At 46.2% G+C, this 18,025-nt stretch overlaps 1 protein-coding gene and 1 pseudogene across 1 annotated transcript in view; one reads left to right on the forward strand and one right to left on the reverse strand.

Moving 5' to 3' along the window:
- LOC133378931 (uncharacterized) overlaps positions 1-14,695 on the forward strand; it is a 31,903-nt gene extending 17,208 nt beyond the window's left edge. Inside the window, exons 7-11 of the mRNA XM_061613545.1 lie at positions 2,533-3,012; positions 4,097-4,223; positions 7,497-7,579; positions 8,708-8,834; positions 9,409-14,695. Coding sequence (XP_061469529.1) covers positions 2,533-3,012; positions 4,097-4,223; positions 7,497-7,579; positions 8,708-8,834; positions 9,409-10,358 — 1,767 coding nt within the window. The 3' untranslated portion in view covers positions 10,359-14,695. The remainder of the gene's footprint in view (positions 1-2,532; positions 3,013-4,096; positions 4,224-7,496; positions 7,580-8,707; positions 8,835-9,408) is intronic.
- Positions 12,253-14,081, reverse strand: LOC133378932 (ATP-dependent RNA helicase DHX15-like; annotated as a pseudogene).
- Positions 14,696-18,025: the final 3,330 nt, after the last annotated feature.

The following is an 18,025-nucleotide window of genomic DNA, read 5'->3' on the forward strand; positions in this document are numbered from 1 at the left end:
CTTTGGGGCTTCCCATTGGGGCACCCTCTTGCCCCCTGTGAGAACAGGAGGCTGGGCCTTTCGCCTGGTCCATCAGCGGGACTCTCCTTCTGGGGAGATTCCCCACTCCCCGCCCCACTGCAGCTAGCGCAGGATGCTGCAGCCAGATTGCTGACGGGAGTGAGATCCTCTCAGGGTGGAACACCCCTGCTCAGGGATCTGCACTGGTTGCCCATTTGCTGCCGGGCCGATTTCGAGGTATTACTGTTGGTATATAAAGCCCTTAACACTTTGGGAACGGAGTTGTTTTCGGGACCGCCTAACCCCACATATGCCCCCTCGCGTGCTTCCCTCTGTGGAACAGGCACTGCTACAGGTGCCACATAACACTTGTTCGGCACTCGCAAGGAATCGTTCTTTTAGTGTGGCAGCACCTTCTCTTTGGAACTCCCTGCCTATTGACATCAGGCAGGCGCCTTCACTGTATTCTTTTCTGCAACTGCTTAAGACTTTTTTGTTTAGGAAAACCTGACCAGACAGATAGATGTTGATGTGTTTTCATCTTTTTTTAGGCTGTTGCTGTTTTTGTAAACCGCTTAGAGGTTGTTGTTTTTTACAGTTGAGTGGTATGCTGTTGTTATGTGCCTCCAAGTCGACTACGACTTATGGTGACCCTATGAATCAATTATTTGTCTTTTTTTGCAGTCCATGGTATCTGCAAAGCTCTTCTCCAACACCAGATTTCAAATGAGTTGATTTTTCTCTTATCAGCTTTTTTCACTGTCCAACCTTCACATCCATACATAGAGATCGGAAATACCATGGTCTGAATGATCCTGACTTTGGTGTTCAGTGATACATCTTTGCATTTGAGGACCTTTTCTAGTTCTCTCATAGCTGCCCTCCCCAGTCCTAGCCTTCTTCTGATTTCTTGACTATTGTCTCCATTTTGGTTAATGATTGTACCAAGGTATTGATAATCCTTGACAAGTTCAATGTCCTTATTGTCAACTGTAAAGTTGCATAAATCTTCTGTTGTCATTACTTTAGTCTTTTTGACGTTCAGCTGTAGTCCTGCTTTTGTGCTTTCCTCTTTAACTTTCATCAGCATTCGTTTCAAATCATTACTGGTTTCTGCTAGTAGTATGGTATCGTCTACATATCTTAAATTATTGATATTTCTCCCTCCAATTTTCACACCTCCTTCATCTTGGTCCAATCCTGCTTTCTGTATGATATGTTCTGCGTACAGATTAAATAAATACAGTGATAAAATACACCCCTGTCTCACACCCTTTCTGATGGGGAACCAATCGGTTTCTCCATATTCTGTCCTAACAGTAGCCTCTTGTGCAGAGTATAAGTTGTGCATCAGGACAATCAGATGCTGTGGCACCCCGATTTCTTTTAAAGCATTTCATAGTTTTTCATGATTTACACAGTCAAAGGGTTTGCTGTAATCCAGGTCCTCCCTTAGCATGTGCGGGGCCTGGAGCAAAAGCAAAGTTGGGGGCCCCCCACATTTGCTCTGGGTCATGGTCTTGGCTGAATCGCCACCGTAGGTGTGCGGGCACCAGTCCCGGAACTGCCGGCCCAGCTCACTGTCCCCGGGGCAGCTACCGCTTGCTGACCGCAGCAGGAGTGGCGGTGGTGGCGGCAGCTTTGGCATGGTGGGCGGGCAGGCAGGCAAGCGAGTCCCTGTCCCTGGCGGAAAGAGAGCAAGCGAGTGCTGCGCCCTGCCTGGTGAAGGCAAGCAGGCAGGGAGGGAGGAGCTGGCTGGTGAGCAGATCACCAAGCGCGCCCCCCCAAAAGCGCGGCCCCCCCCGAAACCACGGGGCCCATGGCAACTGCCCCACTTCCCGATGCCTAGGGGCAGTTCTGCTGTAATCTATAAAGCACAGGGTGATTTTCTTCTGAAATTCCTTTGCGATATGATCTCTGGTACCTCTTCCCTTTCTAAATCCAGCTTGGACGTCTGGCATTTCTCGCTCCATATATGGCAAGAGCCTTTGTTGTAGAATCTTGAGCATTACTTTACTTGCATGGGATATTAAGGCAATAGTTCGATAATTACTGCATTCCCTGGGATCCCCTTTCTTTGGAATTGGGATGTATATGGAACGCTTCCATTCTGTGGGCCATTGTTTAGTTTTCCATATTTCTTGACAGATTTTAGTCAAAATGTGGACTGATGCAGTCTCAGTAGCTTGTAGCAACTCTATTGGTATGCCATCTATTCCTGGTGATTTGTTTCTTCCAAGTATTTTAAGAGCAGCTTTCACCTCGCATTCTAAAATTTCTGGTTCTTCATCATCCTAGGCCCCATTTCCCCACAATTCCTAGTTCTTCTCTGTTCCCTTCTTTGGCATTCACTCAGACCTAGTGTCTAATTTATTGGTGTTCGTTGCCTGTCTTGTTTCCAGGGAGAGGCCCTCGTCGTGAGAAGCGGCCATCCAGTTTTTGTTGTAAAGCACCTTTTCCGCTCGGGGTGTGTAATTGTTGCCCTGAGAGAGGCTTGTTTCCCTTGCTGGGTTTGTCTCCACCTAAATTCAGGCAGTCAAAAGATCCTGGCAGCAAAGAAAGGGGATCCTTCCATCCTGTTGGAGGCACGCACTGAAGATGCGAGAGCGGGACTTGACTGCATCCCAAGCAGGAAGAGACCCTCCTGTCGTCCAGGATGGGAACAGTGAGGAATGCTGGGAGAGGACAGTGCAGAAGAAGATCCTGGCTAAGGACACTCTCAGCTCAGATGCGCAGCGCCAGCATTTCAGGCGGTTCTGCTACCAGGAGGCTGAGGGCCCCCGAGAGGTTTGCAACCGGCTCCACAATCTCTGCCATCGGTGGCTCAGGCCAGAGCGACACACAAAAAATCAGATCCTGGACCTGGTGATCCTGGAGCAGTTCCTGGCTGTCCTTCCCCTGGAGATGGCGAGCTGGGTGAGGGAATGTGGAGCGGAGACCAGTTCCCAGGCGGTGGCCCTGGCCGAAGGTTTTCTTCTGAGCCGGGCAGAGGAGAAGAAACAGGAAGAGCAGGTGAGAGACAGTTTCACCCCAGAAGAATCCTATTTTGGCACTTAGGTGGTATGTATAACTTTAATAATGACCTCAGATTGGGCGGAGAGGTATCCTAAAAATCCCTACCAGTTGCTCAACTTTTCTGGACATCATCCAAGGAGGGGATATTTATGTTACTTAATTTGTATTTTAAAAAAAAAAGTATACCAAACCCATTGGGCTGCACAGCTATTGCCAGCTTGGTGCCCTCAGGAAGTTTCGATCTGTTAGAATCTTGAAAGATCAGGGTTCTAAATCACATGGGGAAGCCCACAGCATGGAAGGTGATGTAGCCAGCGATGGGCCCATGACGGAGGGAACAGAGCTAACAGGCTCGTCCCATTTCCCACCTCATCATGTGAGCCTTGAACACCGAAATAGAGCTTTCATTAAGGGCCTAAGCTGCTGCCCGCCTGCATCTGCCCCATGCACCTTCGTGGTTCTGCCTAGTGAGAGAAATACAATGCGAATATGATGTCATCACGTTCCGCTGAGAGAAATCCTGCGATGACATCATGCCACACATCCCTAAAAGCCAACGCACGCCCTCATGAGAACCCAGAACAGCTAACCCTGGAAAGAAAGAAAAAAAGAGGCCACTTTAAAACAGTTAAAATCACGGCACGAAATAAAATGCCTGTCTCAAATGCGCCCTTGAACTCTCATCATGCCTCTCGCTTATCGGGATGAGAATAGAGAGAGGGTGTGCGTGAGGGTGTGCAGAAACTACCCTACCGCACAAAGGCTCCTGCTGGGAGGAAGGGCAGGATATAAATCAAATCATAAACAAATAAATAATATAAAGGTGAAATTCACATCCATTGCTCCACCCACTTTTGCCCCTGGCCCCACCAACCCCCGTTATGTCCCCCCCCCCCGGAGGGTGCCCAGGAGGGAAAGCAGCCCTTGGTCTGAAAAGGATTTCCCACACACACACACCTGGCTGTAGCTTGTGAAAGCTCTGCCTCTGCAATTCAGAAACTGTCTGCAGCCTTTGCTTGCATCGTGTTATTCTCTGACTTCTGTCCCTGTTGCTTGCCGGGGATCTTCCTTCCTCTTTCAGGTCCTCGTGCTGTCAGCAGAATTGACCCCTGATTTGACTGAAGCTGCACCGCCCGCCTCAGGCACCAAGCAGAGTGCGCTTTTCTGGGGGATCTCACAGGAAGGTGAAAGAAGTGCTGGCTCATCAGGTAAGGAGTGACAGGGCGTATTTTGACTTGATGGACATGCCTTTTATCTTGGGGGGATGCCTTCTTTGTTCAGCTTGAGCCTGTGTGCTAGAAATGTTGCCAGCTTGAAAAATGTTGCGGCCCAGTCATCTGCTTCAGGTTGAAAGCAGCTCCGAAGCTGGTTTTTTTCCATTGAGCGCCGGCCCTACCATTAGGCAAACTGAGGCAGCCGCCTCAGGCGACAGATTCCAGGGGGTGGGCAGGGCGTGGTTGTGAGCTGTTGAATGACAAAAGGGCCACTGTGGCAGCGCTGGAGTAAACTGCAACCCTGTATCCACTCGGCTTCCGTACCTGAAAGGGTGGAGATGCCGCGTTGTGCGCTGCCTAAAGCTGCAAAAATATTTTGGATTGGGCTGCAGCCTCAAGGATAGAGCATCTTGCTTGGCGTGCAGAACGTCCCTGCTCCACTCCACGCATCTCCGGGTAAGGCTGGGAATGCCCCCAGCCTGAAATCCTGGAGAGCTGCTGCCAATCCATGTAGACAATACTGAGCTACATGGACCAGTACCCTGAGTCCGTATAAGACAGCTTCCTATCTTCCTGTTTCGGTAGAGGGCCACAACTCAGCATTAAACTGCTCTTCATGGAGAACCACAAAGACTGGAATCTTACTTTCTCTATAAGGGCAGGGACTGCAGCTCAGTGGCAGAGCATCTGGTTCCCCGGTTCAGTCCTCGGCATCTTTAAATAGGGCTGGGAATGACCCCTGCCTGAAACCCTGGAGAGCCACTGCCAGTTGGTGTCGACAATATGGAGGTAGATGGACTAAGGTTCTGCCTTGGTGTCAGGTAGCTTCCTCTGTTCCCAACTTGTTGTTTGTTTGTTGTCCTATCCCAGTCCTATCTATTTCTGTGTGTGTGTAATGTGCCTTCAAGTCGATTGCGACTTATGGCGACCCTATGTATCAGTGACCTCCAACGGCATCTGTCGTGAACCACCCTGTTGAGAGCTTGTAAATGTAGGTCTGTGGCTTCCTTTATGGAATCAATCCATCTCTTGTTTGGCCTTCCTCTTTTTCTACTCCCTTCTGTTTTTCCCAACATTATTGTCTTTTCTAATGAATCGTGTCTTCTCATGATGTGTCCAAAGTATGATAACCTGCGTTTCATCATTTTAGCTTCTAGGGATAGTTCTGGTTTAATTTGTTCTAACATAGTGTGTGGAAAGACCTTCAGCCAAAGCAGCTGCTGGATTAGGCCAATCACCCAACATAACTCAGCATCCCTTTCTCATTGTGGCCAGCCAGATGCCCTAATGGGAAGTCTGCAAGTAAGACTCAAGTGCTACGCTGCCTTCAACAGTGGTAGAAGACAGATATTGCGGCCAGTAGCCATTGTCATTGTTATGTGCCTTCAAGTGGATAGCGATTTATGGCGACCCTATGAATCAGTGACCTCCAAGAACATCTGTCATGAACCACCCTGTTCAGATCCTGTAAGTTCAGGTCTGTGGCTTCCTTTATGGAATCAGTCCATCTCTTGTTTGGCCTTCCTCTTTTTCTACTCCCTTCTGTTTTTCCCAGCATTATTGTCTGTTCTAATGAATCCTGTCTTCTCATTATGTGTCCAAAGTATGATAACCTCAGTTTCATCATTTTGCTTCTAGTGACAGTTCTGGTTTAATTTGTTCTAACACCCAATTATTTGCCTTTTTCGCAGTCCATGGTATGCACAAAGCTCTCCTCCAACAACACATTTCAAATGAGTTGATTTTTCTCTTATCCCCTTTTTTACTATCCAACTTTCACATCCATACATAGAGATCGGGAATACCATGGTCTGAATGATCCTCACTTTAGTGTTCACTGATACATCTCTGTTTTTCTCTCCTTTCTCTCTTTTTAACTAGAGGTATTGTGTTTTCGCATTCTTCCCTGATAATGTATCTTGCTTCACTCCATTGTTCTTCTGGTTCTCTGTCAACCTAGTTTAAAGCGTCAAATCTGTTCCTTATTTGATCTTTATATACTTCTGGGATGTTATTTAAATTGTATTTTGGCATTATGATTGCTTTGTTCTTCTTCTTTAGCTTTACTCTGATTTTCGATACGACCAGTTCATGATCTGTACCGCAGTCTGCTCCTGTTCTTGTTTTTGCAGAAAGTATGGAACTTCTCCATCTTCTGCTACTAATTATATAATCAATTTGATTCCTATATTGACCATTTGGTAATTCGGCTGCTCAAAAAATGTGTTTGCTAGAAATAGATTATTGGCTTCACAGGATTCAATAAAGGATTCTCCTACTTCATTTCTATCACCTAAGCCCCATTTTCTGACAATTCCTAGTTCTTCTCTGTTCCCTGCTTTTGCATTCCAGTCCCCCATGATTATCAGCACATCTTATTTTGGTGTGTGATCAATTTCTTCCTGTACTTCTGCATAAAGTCTCCAATTCCTCCTCTTCTGTGTTTGCCGTTGGAGCATAGACTTGGATGATGGTTATGTTAATAGATTTCCCGTTGAGTCTCATCGATATCACTCACTCAGACCTAGCGTTATAGCTCCTAATTGCTTTTGCTACATCACTTCTCACTGTTAGAACAACCCTATTTCTTCTTAATTTATCATTTCCTGTGTAAAATATTTTGTAGTTGCCTAAATGAAAATGTCCTATTCCCATCGATTTTAATTCACTCACGCCAAGTATTGTAATGTTAATACATTCCATTTCTTGCTTGACAATTTCTAACTTTCCCTGATTCATGCTTCTCACATTCCATGTTCCTATTGTGTGCGTCGTACAACTCCGGACTCTCCTTTCGCATCTGTGCGCATCAGCCTCTGGGCTTCCTTTTGGCTTTGACGCACCTGCGTCATTAGTCACAGCGCTACTCGTACTTGTCCTTTGTTCTTCCCCAGTAGCTCGGTGAGTGCCTTCTGACCTGGGGGTCTCATTTTCCAGCACTATCTCATGTTGCATTTTGGATACTCTGTTCATAGGGTTTTCGTGGTAAGAGATATTCAGAGGTGGTTTACCATTCCCTTCCTCTGAGTCTGGATGCATCTTAGTCTGGTGTCTCAGCTTGGACCATTCCGCCTTGAATTACCCTGCTAGGAGTCTAGCCTCTTGGTCTAGACTCCTGACGGCATTGCATGCAGCTTCTTCAACACACTCAAACCTCCTCACCCCGTTAAGGTAATCCTAGAGGGAGATCTTGAATATCAGAAACTGAAGTATAAAGATGTGCGTAAAGGATGCAACATCTTCCCACCACATTTCTGTCTTTTATAGGTGGTGGAAAGCCATTGGTGACACAGACCAAATCTTCTCTTCATGGTGGTGGAGGGGAACCAGCTTCTGGGCAACCTGATCAGGTAGGAGAAGGTTGGGGGCAGCCTCGGCACCTCAATCCCTTGCAAATTTCCCTGGACCTGAAAGAATCTGCCTCTTTCCCCTAGCTTCTGTCAAAGCAGCCTGCTAGGAAAGCTCTGAATGCCACTGGAGATGGTTTCATTTTTTTGTTTGTTTCTCCCCGTGTGGGTTGTTGCCAATAATTTCCTGCTCATAGTAGACCCATTAAAATTATTAGAACTAAGTTAGCCATGTCCACTCATTTTAATGAGCCTACTCTGAATTGGAGTAGCTTTAGACGCAGCTTTAAATAGATCAGCAGTGGGAAACCTCTGGTCCACACGCCTCGTTCTTTATTTTATAGATATATAAAATGCTTTGCAGCCTGAGTCTGTCAAAGATAAAACAACAAGATAAAAATAAGATTTTAAAAAAATCTAAAAACAGTTAAAACCATTCATGAAGATGTATATTTCATAAATGGCTGGGTCACACTTCAGGTAAATCCTTAATCAGAAATGCCTTCAGCAGGCACTTCAACATCATAACGCTAAGCAACTATCCAATTTCAGCTGGGGATGGATTCCAGAGGGCTGGATCTGCAACACTAAAAGTCCAGTGTCTGGTACAAGCTGAGGGCAACTCTGGGGCATGCAGTACTCTCAGCAGTGCCCCATCTGAAGAGCACAATTAGGCCTGGCAGGGATCCTAGTATGGCCCACAAGGACCTTTTCCCCACACCATGTCCACTTGCCCCACATCTGACATTTTATGTGACATCAGATGTGGGGCTGGTAAAGATGCAGCTGCAAAGGAACAATTGGGTGCTTCAAGCTGATTGGCATGCCTTCAAAGCCCATTTGGAGTTGTCCGTTTGCAGACATCTTTGATGCTGTAGAGTAGAAAAATGTCTGATTTCTTGTATCCAAATTATATACTTGCAAATGAATAAAGCTGGGCTCGTTGACAATGCCAATTAGCTGATCGGTACTGACAGCGAGCCCTTTTGAAGTTGTCGCCTGATGTCATATGCTTGGTGGGAGAGGTTGGGAAACAGCTCACCGGCTGGAATACATTTCCCCACCCTTGGCATATATGATGAAGGGCTCTTACATTGTCTGTAAGGAAAAACTGTTTTCTTCTTCCTCCAGGGTCCCGTGACCTTTGAGGAGGTGGCTGTGTATTTTACCGAGGAAGAGTGGGCTCTGCTGGATTCAGGCCAAAGAACACTGCAATGGGAAGTCATGGTGGAGAATTATGGGAATCTGGCTTCTCTGGGTAAGGCTTCCATTTTCCAATCAATATCCAAAGCCAAAGCATGTTAAGCATTTTTGCGCTCTTGCAGTGTTTTGAATATTTTGTGTTCCCTTGGGTTGTGCAGACGGAGTCCTTATCTAGAGGTCCTATATTGGAGACACTTAAAATCGCATTAAATATCAGAGACCCCGGCACTCTTCACTGTCAGTTAATGCCAATTAGCAAAGCCTATTTAGTACTTAGAGAGCCAGTGTGGCGTAGTGGTTAGTGTTGGACTACGACCTGGGAGACCAGGGTTCAAATCCCCACATAGCCATGAAGCTCACTGGGTGATCTTGAGCCAGTCACTGCCTCTCAGCCTCAGAGGACAGCAACAGTAAACCACCTCTGAATACCGCTTACCATGAAAACCCTATTCAGAGGGTCACCATAAGTCGGAATCAACTTGAAGGCAGTCCGTTTCCATTTTCATTTAGTACTTGGGCAAATCTGTCTTTCATTTTGGTGTTCACAACAACAGTTAATTGTGTTTGTTCCCTGATTGGAGGCTTCATTTCTTCCTTGAGATCTTACTAGTTTTCTCTCTTTCATCCAGCAGGTGATGAGTGGAAGAACAGGAATGAAGAAGAGCCATGCACAGTATCCTTGGAAAGAGCCACATGTACTGAAGGGGAAGAACAAAGGAGGGAGACTGATGCAACAGAGGAGAGGGGAAATATATTCTGTGTGTCTGAAGATGCTAACTTCCATGAAAAAACAATCCAGGAAAAGACAGACAATGAAAAGAAGAGGAGTATATGCAATGTGTGTGGGAAAACCTTTAGTCGTAAATCACACCTTAATGAACATCAGAGAATCCACACAGGGGAGAAACCATACAAATGCTCAGAGTGTGGGAAAAGCTTCAGACGGAGCACAGACCTTACATCGCATCAAAGAACTCACACTGAAGAGCAGCCGTTTAAATGCTCAGAGTGTGGAAAGAGTTTCCGAGGGAGTTCAGATCTTAGGTCTCACAAACGAATCCACACAGGGGAGAAACCATATACCTGTTCTTTGTGTGGGAAGAGTTTCAGTCACAGCATAAGCCTTAATTCCCATCAAAGAATCCACACAGGGGAGCAACCATTTAAATGCTTGGTGTGTGGGAAAAGCTTCACGCGCAACACAGGCCTTACTCTGCATCAGCGCATTCACACAGGTGAGAAACCGTATACATGCTCCCTGTGTGGAAAGAGCTTCAGTCACAGTAAAAGCCATGCTATCCACCTAAAAGTGCACGCAGGGGAGAAACCATATACATGCTCAGAGTGTGGGAAAAGCTTCATTGGGAGCTCATACCTTAAATCACATCAGCGAATCCACACAGGGGAGAAACCATATACATGCTCAGTATGCGGGAAAAGCTTCAGGTGGAGCACAAACTTTAATGAACATAAAAAAATCCACACGGGGGAGAATACTGTGAATTGTTTGCAAGACGCCTTGAGGGTAAAGTTGCTCACCTCCGTAGCAATCTTGATGCCCCATCCACAGCTACTGTAGTCCCCAGTGAGGTGAACAGTACATGCCTGCTGCAACCTCTTGGGATCAGTTTCAGTTAATGACGTGGACAAGGTGCTTGTGACAATACGGCCAACAACATGTCCTCTCGACCCTTGCCCTTCTTAGCTTATTAAAGCTTGCCGAGGGGGGTAAGACCAAGTGGATCCAGAGTGTGGCCAATGCGTCTTTGTGGGAGGGAGTGGTCCCAGTCCCCTGAAAGAGGAGGTGATCCAACTGCTCCTGAAAAAGCCCATCCTGGACCCATTGGTTTGTGACAATTACTGCCCGGGCACAAAAACTCCCTTTTTAGGGAAGGTGATTGAGAGGGTTGTGGCGCAACAATTGCAAGTACTCTGGGATGAAACATTCTCTTGACCCATTCCAGTCTGGGTTCAGGCCTGGTTATGTGACTGAATCGGCCTTGGTCACCCTGATGAATGATCTTTATTGGAAGAAGGACAAGGGCAGTGCAACCCCGTTATTCTTGCTTGATCGCTCAGTGACTTTTGATACATTAACCACAGTATCCTTCTGAATTGAGTTGGTGAGATAGATATCAGAGGCACTGCTTTATAGTCGTTCCGATGCTATCTCCAGGGTCATTTTCACAGAATAAGTTGGGTGATTGTCTTTTGACCCCCTGGCCGTTGTGTGTGGGGTGCTGCAGGGTACCATCTTGTCCCTCTTGCTGTTTAACATTTATATGAAGCCCTTGGGAGCGGTCATCAGGAGATTTGGGGCAAGGTGTCAGCAGTACGCTGATGATACCCAGCTACGTTTCTGTGTAAAATCTGAATCGGGAGAGGCTGTGCAAGCCCTGGACTGCTGCCTGGACTCGGTGGTGGGCTGGATGAGGGCCAATAAACTGATCCTGAATCTTAACAAGATGGAGGTACTGTGGCTTGGTGGTTCCTGAGTCCGAATAATTGGTCAGTTGCCTGCTTTGGATGGGGTCATACTCGCTCTGAAAGAGCAGGTCCGTAGTCTGGGGGTGCTTCTAGATACATCTTTGTTGCTAGAGGCCCAGGTGACCTCCGTGGCTAGGAGTGCCGTTTACCAGCTTCAGCTGGTAAGACAGCTGTGACCATTCCTGAACCGGGATAGCCTGACCGCTGGTATCCATGCACTTGTAACCTCCTGGCTGGATTAGTGTAATATGTTATATGTGGGGCTACCCTTGAGGTTTGTCTGGAAGCTGCAGCTGATGCAAAACGTGGTGGGGAGACTGCTCACTGGGGCAGGGTATCGGCAACATGTCACCCTGCTGCTGAAAGAGTTGCACTGGCTGCCCATTAACTACCAGGCTAAGTTCAAGGTTCTGGTTTCGGTGTACAAAGCCCTATACAGCTTGGGACCAGGATACCTGAAAGATCGTCTTACCCCTTATATACCCAGTCGATCACTGCGTTCTGCAGGTGAGGGCCTCCTGCAGATGCCATCTTATCAGGAGGTTCGTTCTGCACAATATAGGAAACGGACGTTTAGTGTGGCGGCACCTACCCTGTGGAATTCCCTCCCTTTGAATATTAGGCAGGCGCCATCTCTGTTATCTTTTTGGCACCTACTGAAGACCGCCCTCTTTCAGCAAGACTTTTAAGTAGAGACCCTCTCCCAGTCTGTGCCTGTGTTGGAATTGCTTTTTAAGATGTTTTTAAAGATGTTTTAATATGTTTTAAAGTCTTTTTAAAAGATGTTTTAGAGTGCTTTAAGTGTTTTTCTTTGCTGCCCTTGGCTACTTCTGACAGGAAGGGCAGGATATAAATTTAATAAATAAATAAATAAATAAATAAAATTAATAATCATAATAATGAACAGTGGAAGGGATGTTTTGTCTCCTGCCTTCAACCAGAACTCCACAGACATGCTCACGGACCACAGTTTGGGAACTATTGGTCTAGTTCATTCTGTGGAGCAGTTGATTAAACCAACAATTTTTGATTAAATCTACAGATTCATGATTTTGTTTGAAAGCATGGTAGACATTCAGCAACGTCAAGTGATCTGCATCGATGTGGGCGAACCTCATCTTGGCCTCATCTGGGGCTTTCTTGGCTTCCATGGGGCGAACAAAACACTGTGGGATGGAGAGCATGGCAGTAATAGGTAGAATCTCGATGGAACAGTTGTAGTTGCAACTTGCAATAACCATTTTAGCCAGCTGTGGATGGAGTGGAAATTCTGCCATCATGGATCCCAGTTCAGCCAAGTCTCCATCGTCATTTAAAGCGGCTAGGAAATTCAAAAGTTCGAGAGCCCTCATCAAGGATTCTGGAGCAGGTGGGTCCATAAAATCAAATTGAACCAAATCGTCTATGCCGAGTTTCTTCAGCTGTAATACCGCAGGACCCAAGTTGGACCTCAGAATTTCAGGATAGGTGTTGTCCTGCATCTTGGTTTTGTAAGCCTTCTCTGTATACAGTTGGAAACACTTGCCTGGTCTAGTACGGCCAGCACGGCCAGCTCTTTGCTGAGCAGAAGCTCTACTTATTGCAGTGACCAAGACAGATTCTACCCTTATACGAGGATTGTATACGTTTTGCTTGGCAAATCCAGGATCAATGACAAATACAACACCATCTATTGTCAATGATGTCTCAATGAGATTAGTTGACACAACTACTTTTCGTCCTATTGCACCATTTGTTCTTTTTTGAGGGGGAGGCTCAAAAACCCGCTGCTGCTGCTGTGGTGGAAGTGTTGAATATAATGGGATGATTTTGATGCGACCAACTTCAGGGCCCAGATCATCGATTTCACGCTTTATCCTCTTGCAGGCTTCATCTATTCTTGTCCAGTAAGAAAAAGGAGAATATCTCCTTCCTCCTCTTCGTACATATGAATCTGGATTACTGTACGAATAGCTGCCTCGAAGTAATCCCTTTCTGGTTCTGGAGTATAGAAGATCTTGACAGGTTATGTCCGGCCAGGGAAAGTGAGGAGAGGGCAATTGTCAAAATAAATTTGAAATTTGCCAGCATCAAGAGTGCCACTCATAATGATAACTTTAAATCAGACAACCTCTTTCAGAATTCCCACCAAAATGTCGGTAGCCAGGGTTCTTTCGTGGGCTTCGTCAAGAATTATTACTCCATAACATTCCAGTAAAGGCTCATTCATAGCTTCCCGGAGTAACATACCATCAGTCATGTACTTCAGAATAGTTTTTGCACTGCAACAGTCTTCAAATTGAATAGCATAACCAACTTCTGCTCCCAACATCACATCCATTTCATCAGCAACTCGCTGTGCCACGCTCATTGCAGCGATTCTTCTGGTCTGGGCACATGCAACACCTCTCTTCGGTCCTGGCAGTGACCGCAGATAGTCAATGCACCACTGAGGGATCTGAGTAGTTTTGCCGGAACCGGTCTCACCAACAAGTACAATAGATTGGTGTCTGATCAGAATATCAGTAAATCTTTCTTTATATTCCCAGACAGGGAGCTGAAGCCGTTTCTTCAAGATTTCATAACAACGAGGTGTATGAGGTAGGTTTGTAAATGGATTAATACCCTGCACAAGTAGAGTCGGCTTTAGATGGGGCAACCCAGCACCAGCAATGAGCAAACAATTAGTTGATGGAGACAAATCCTTTCTCTGACCTCTTTTCTCACGGTCTCGATCTCTGTCACGGTCTTCGGACTGGTCATCACGATCCCTTTCACAATCTCGATCCTTCTTCCATCTGAGCCCCAGCACAGTCTCCAAGAGGAATTGAAGCATCTCCTCGCTCTTTCCAAGGACCAACAGGCCCTGTTGACAAATCCCGCAAAGGATTACACTCGCCGATCAGAAACAATTATGGAAAGAAGTGGACGACAGCTCCAAACGACACAAGTCTCTTTCTGTAAAACACAAAGCAGGTGAAAACGAGACTCGGAAAGAAGGGCAAGTGGAGAGTTCCTCCACCTAAGAAGCACAGGGAAAAACTGAACAGGAAGAGAAAGCTGCCACTTGTCCATCTAGATCAGTATTGTTAACACTGACTGGCAGCAGCTCTCCGGCATTTCAGGCTGGGGACATTCCCAGCCCTTCTTGGAGACACGGGCTTGGGCTTGGGCTCTTCTGCATGCAAGGCTGATGCTCTACCACTAAGCTGTAGGGCCTTCCCTTACAGATAAAGTAAGATTCCAGTGCCGCCCTGGGTTCCTGCTGGGAGGAAGGGTGGGATGTAAATAGGGTTGCCAGATTCAGGGCCTCAGACTGATCCTGTATCTTTAGGAGAAGAGAAAGTCAGCCAAGTGCAGGTGTTCTTGCAACTCTGTAATGGGAAAAACCACAAGGTGGAATTCTCCCTTCCCCGCATACCTTTTAAAGATACAGAAGACCTCTTGGTTGCCAGGCCCAGCCTCCAAGAGGTCTTCTGTATCTTTAAAAGTTGTGGAGGGTGAAGGGAGAATTCCACCTTGTGGTTTTTCCCAGAGCTTGGAAGTAACTTGTTACTGTAATTCATTACTTTTTTGAGTAACGAGTGGGTAATTCCTTCACATTTTGATTGTAATAGAACTAGGAGTAATTTTACTACTTTTGTGGAGTAATTGTAACGTTTCCAGAATTACTTTTGGGCATTACTTGGGGAGGGAGCAGGGGAAGTCATCTGCTCCTCTGATTTGTGGATGAGAATCATGTGCCTCAAACTGGGCTTCTGTGCAGTGTCGCTCATTCCTCATGCTCTGTGGATGGGTGGGAGGCAATGAGGGAGGAGGCGGAGAGTGAGACAGGGTGGAGTGGAGAAAACAATTATTAAACAAACAGATAGTGGTGGTGAAGAATGGAGTGGAGGGAAAAAGGATCTGGAGGTCAAGAACATGGCTAAAGGAGGAGAAGGAGGCAGCAGCAGAGTGGAGATAAAGAACTGTGGAGGTGAAAGATGACAACGTGTGTGTGTGTGTGTGTGTGTGTGTGTGAGAGAGAGGGAGGGGGGGGGAGAGGGAGAGGGAGAGGGAGAGGTAAGACTGTGTTTGTACTTGGCACACAAAGTGGCCTCCACCACCCTCTCTGGCTACTGTGCTGCATTTGCAGTATTTTAACTTTTTTGCATCTCGGAAAAATGTTTGCTTGAGTGAGTGTCCCTTAGTTGGTGGCAGGGCAGGGTCTGGGAGGTGGTTAAGTGAGAGAGATTATGCTGGCTGGCTCAGTGGGGGGTGTTGCACTTGGTTTGACGGGCAAAGATCTGAGTAATGGCCTCCCCACCACCCTTACCAGCGGAGAGACCACCATTGCTATCTTATGAATAAAAATAATTATTCTACTACCTCTGTATGTGTTTGTTTATTTTTAATGTTGTTTTAGGCTACTTAGATGTGCAGCAGCCAAGGCCAGCACCTTGCAGGCATTTTTTTAAAGCAACTGAAATGTAATTGTAGTGATTACTTTGGAGGAAAAGTAAAGCAATCAGTTACTTTCAGAGCAATTGTAATTGCAACGGTAATTACTACTTTCTGGGCCATGTAACTGTAATGTATTACTTTTTAAAAGTAATCTTCCAAGCTCTGGTTTTTCCCATTACAGAGTTGCAAGAACACCGGCACTTGGCTGACTTTCCCTTCTCCTAAAGATACAGGATCAGTCTCAGGCCCTGAACCTGGCAACCCTAACACGGACAAGGATCTTTGAAGTATTTGGAAGCTGAGAACCGTATAAAACTGTGTTATATTTAATGTTATATTTTCTTTATGGGAAAAAAAAGTTCACAAGTTATTCATGGAATCTTTGCAAATTCATTTCATTTTTGGCCCATAGGAACCTGCAAGGGATTACACTTGCTCAGTCTTTTGCAACATTTTGCAGGAGTGGAGGTCCTAGGGAGCTGGAATAGATGGTAATAATTCAGACACACAAGCCCCCAAACTCACACAACCCAACAGCCTCCGCCCCCCTTTGGATCATGTGTGGGGCCCTGCAGTTTCAGGGCAAAGGAGGCTGTAGCACTCAATGATGAAGGAAGCCAGAGCTTGGAAGTAACTAGTTACAAGTAACAAATTACTTGTAATTCATTACTTTTTTGAGTAACGAGTGGGTAATTCCTTTACATTTTGATTGTAATAGAACTAGGAGTAATTTTAATACTTTTGTGGAGTAACTGTAATGTTTCCAGCATTACTTTGGGGCATTACTTTTGGGGGGGGGGATTTGTGGTTAGAACATAAGAAGAGCCTGCTGGATCAGGCCAGTGGCCCATCTAGTCCAGCATCCTGTTCTCACAGTGGCCAACCAGGTGCCTGGGGGAAGCCCGCAAGCAGGACCCAAGTGCAAGAACACTCTCCCCTCCTGAGGCTTCCGGCAACTGGTTTTCAGAAGCATGCTGCCTCTGACTAGGGTGGCAGAGCACAGCCATCATGGCTAGTAGCCATTGATAGCCCTGTCCTCCATGAATTTGTCTAATCTTCTTTTAAAGCCATCCAAGCTGGTGGCCATTACTGCATCTTGTGGGAGCAAATTCCATAGTTTAACTATGCGCTGAGTAAAGAAGTACTTCCTTTTGTCTGTCCTGAATCTTCCAACATTCAGCTTCTTTGAATGTCCACGAGTTCTAGTATGAGAGAGGGAGAAGAACTTTTCTCTATCCACTTTCTCCATGCCATGCATAATTTTATACACTTCTATCATGTCTCCTCTGACCCGCCTTTTCTCTAAACTAAAAAGCCCCAAATGCTGCAACCTTTCCTCGTAAGGGAGTCGCTCCATCCCCTTGATCATTCTGGTTGCCCTCTTCTGAACCTTTTCCAACTCTATAATATCCTTTTTGAGATGAGGCGACCAGAACTGTACACAGTATTCCAAATGCGGCCGCACCATAGATTTATACAACGGCATTATGATATCGGCTGTTTTATTTTCAATACCTTTCCTAATTATCGCTAGCATGGAATTTGCCTTTTTCACAGCTGCCGCACACTGGGTCGACATTTTCATCGTGCTGTCCACTACAACCCCGAGGTCTCTCTCCTGGTCGGTCACCGCCAGTTCAGACCCCATGAGCGTATATGTGAAATTCAGATTTTTTGCTCCAATATGCATAATTTTACACTTGTTTATATTGAATTGCATTTGCCATTTTTCCGCCCATGTGGAAAATCATGTGCCTCAAACTGGGCTTCTGTGCAGCGTCGCTCTTCCCTCATGCTCTGTGGATGGGTAGGAGGCGACGAGGGAGGAGACGGAGAGTAAGACGGGGCGGAGTGGAGAAAACAATTGTTTAAAAAAATGGATAGTGGTGGTGAAGAATGGAGTGGAGGGAAACAGGAGCCGGAGGTCAAGAACATGGATAAAAGAGGAGAAGGAGGCAGCAGCAGAATGGAGATAAAGAACTGTGGAGGTGAAAGATGACTAAGTGTGTGTGTGTGCGTGCGTGCATGCACACACAGTGTTTGTACTTGGCACACAAAGTGGCCTCCACCACCCTCTCTGGCATCTCAGAGGAAAATGTTTGCTTGAGTGCGTGTCCCTGAACTGGGGGCAGGGCAGGGTCTGGGAGGTTGTTGAGTGAGAGAGATTACGCTGGCTGGCTCAGTGGGGGGGATTGCACTTGGTTTAACGTGCAAAGATCTGAGTAGTGGTCTCAGCCACCCTCCCCACCACCCTTACCAGCGGAGAGACCACCATTGCTATCTTATGAATAAAAATAATTATTCTACTACCTCTGTATATGTTTGTTTATTTTTAAT

The sequence above is a fragment of the Rhineura floridana genome, chromosome 3 (assembly GCF_030035675.1).
Source record: "Rhineura floridana isolate rRhiFlo1 chromosome 3, rRhiFlo1.hap2, whole genome shotgun sequence".
NCBI lineage: Eukaryota > Metazoa > Chordata > Lepidosauria > Squamata > Rhineuridae > Rhineura > Rhineura floridana.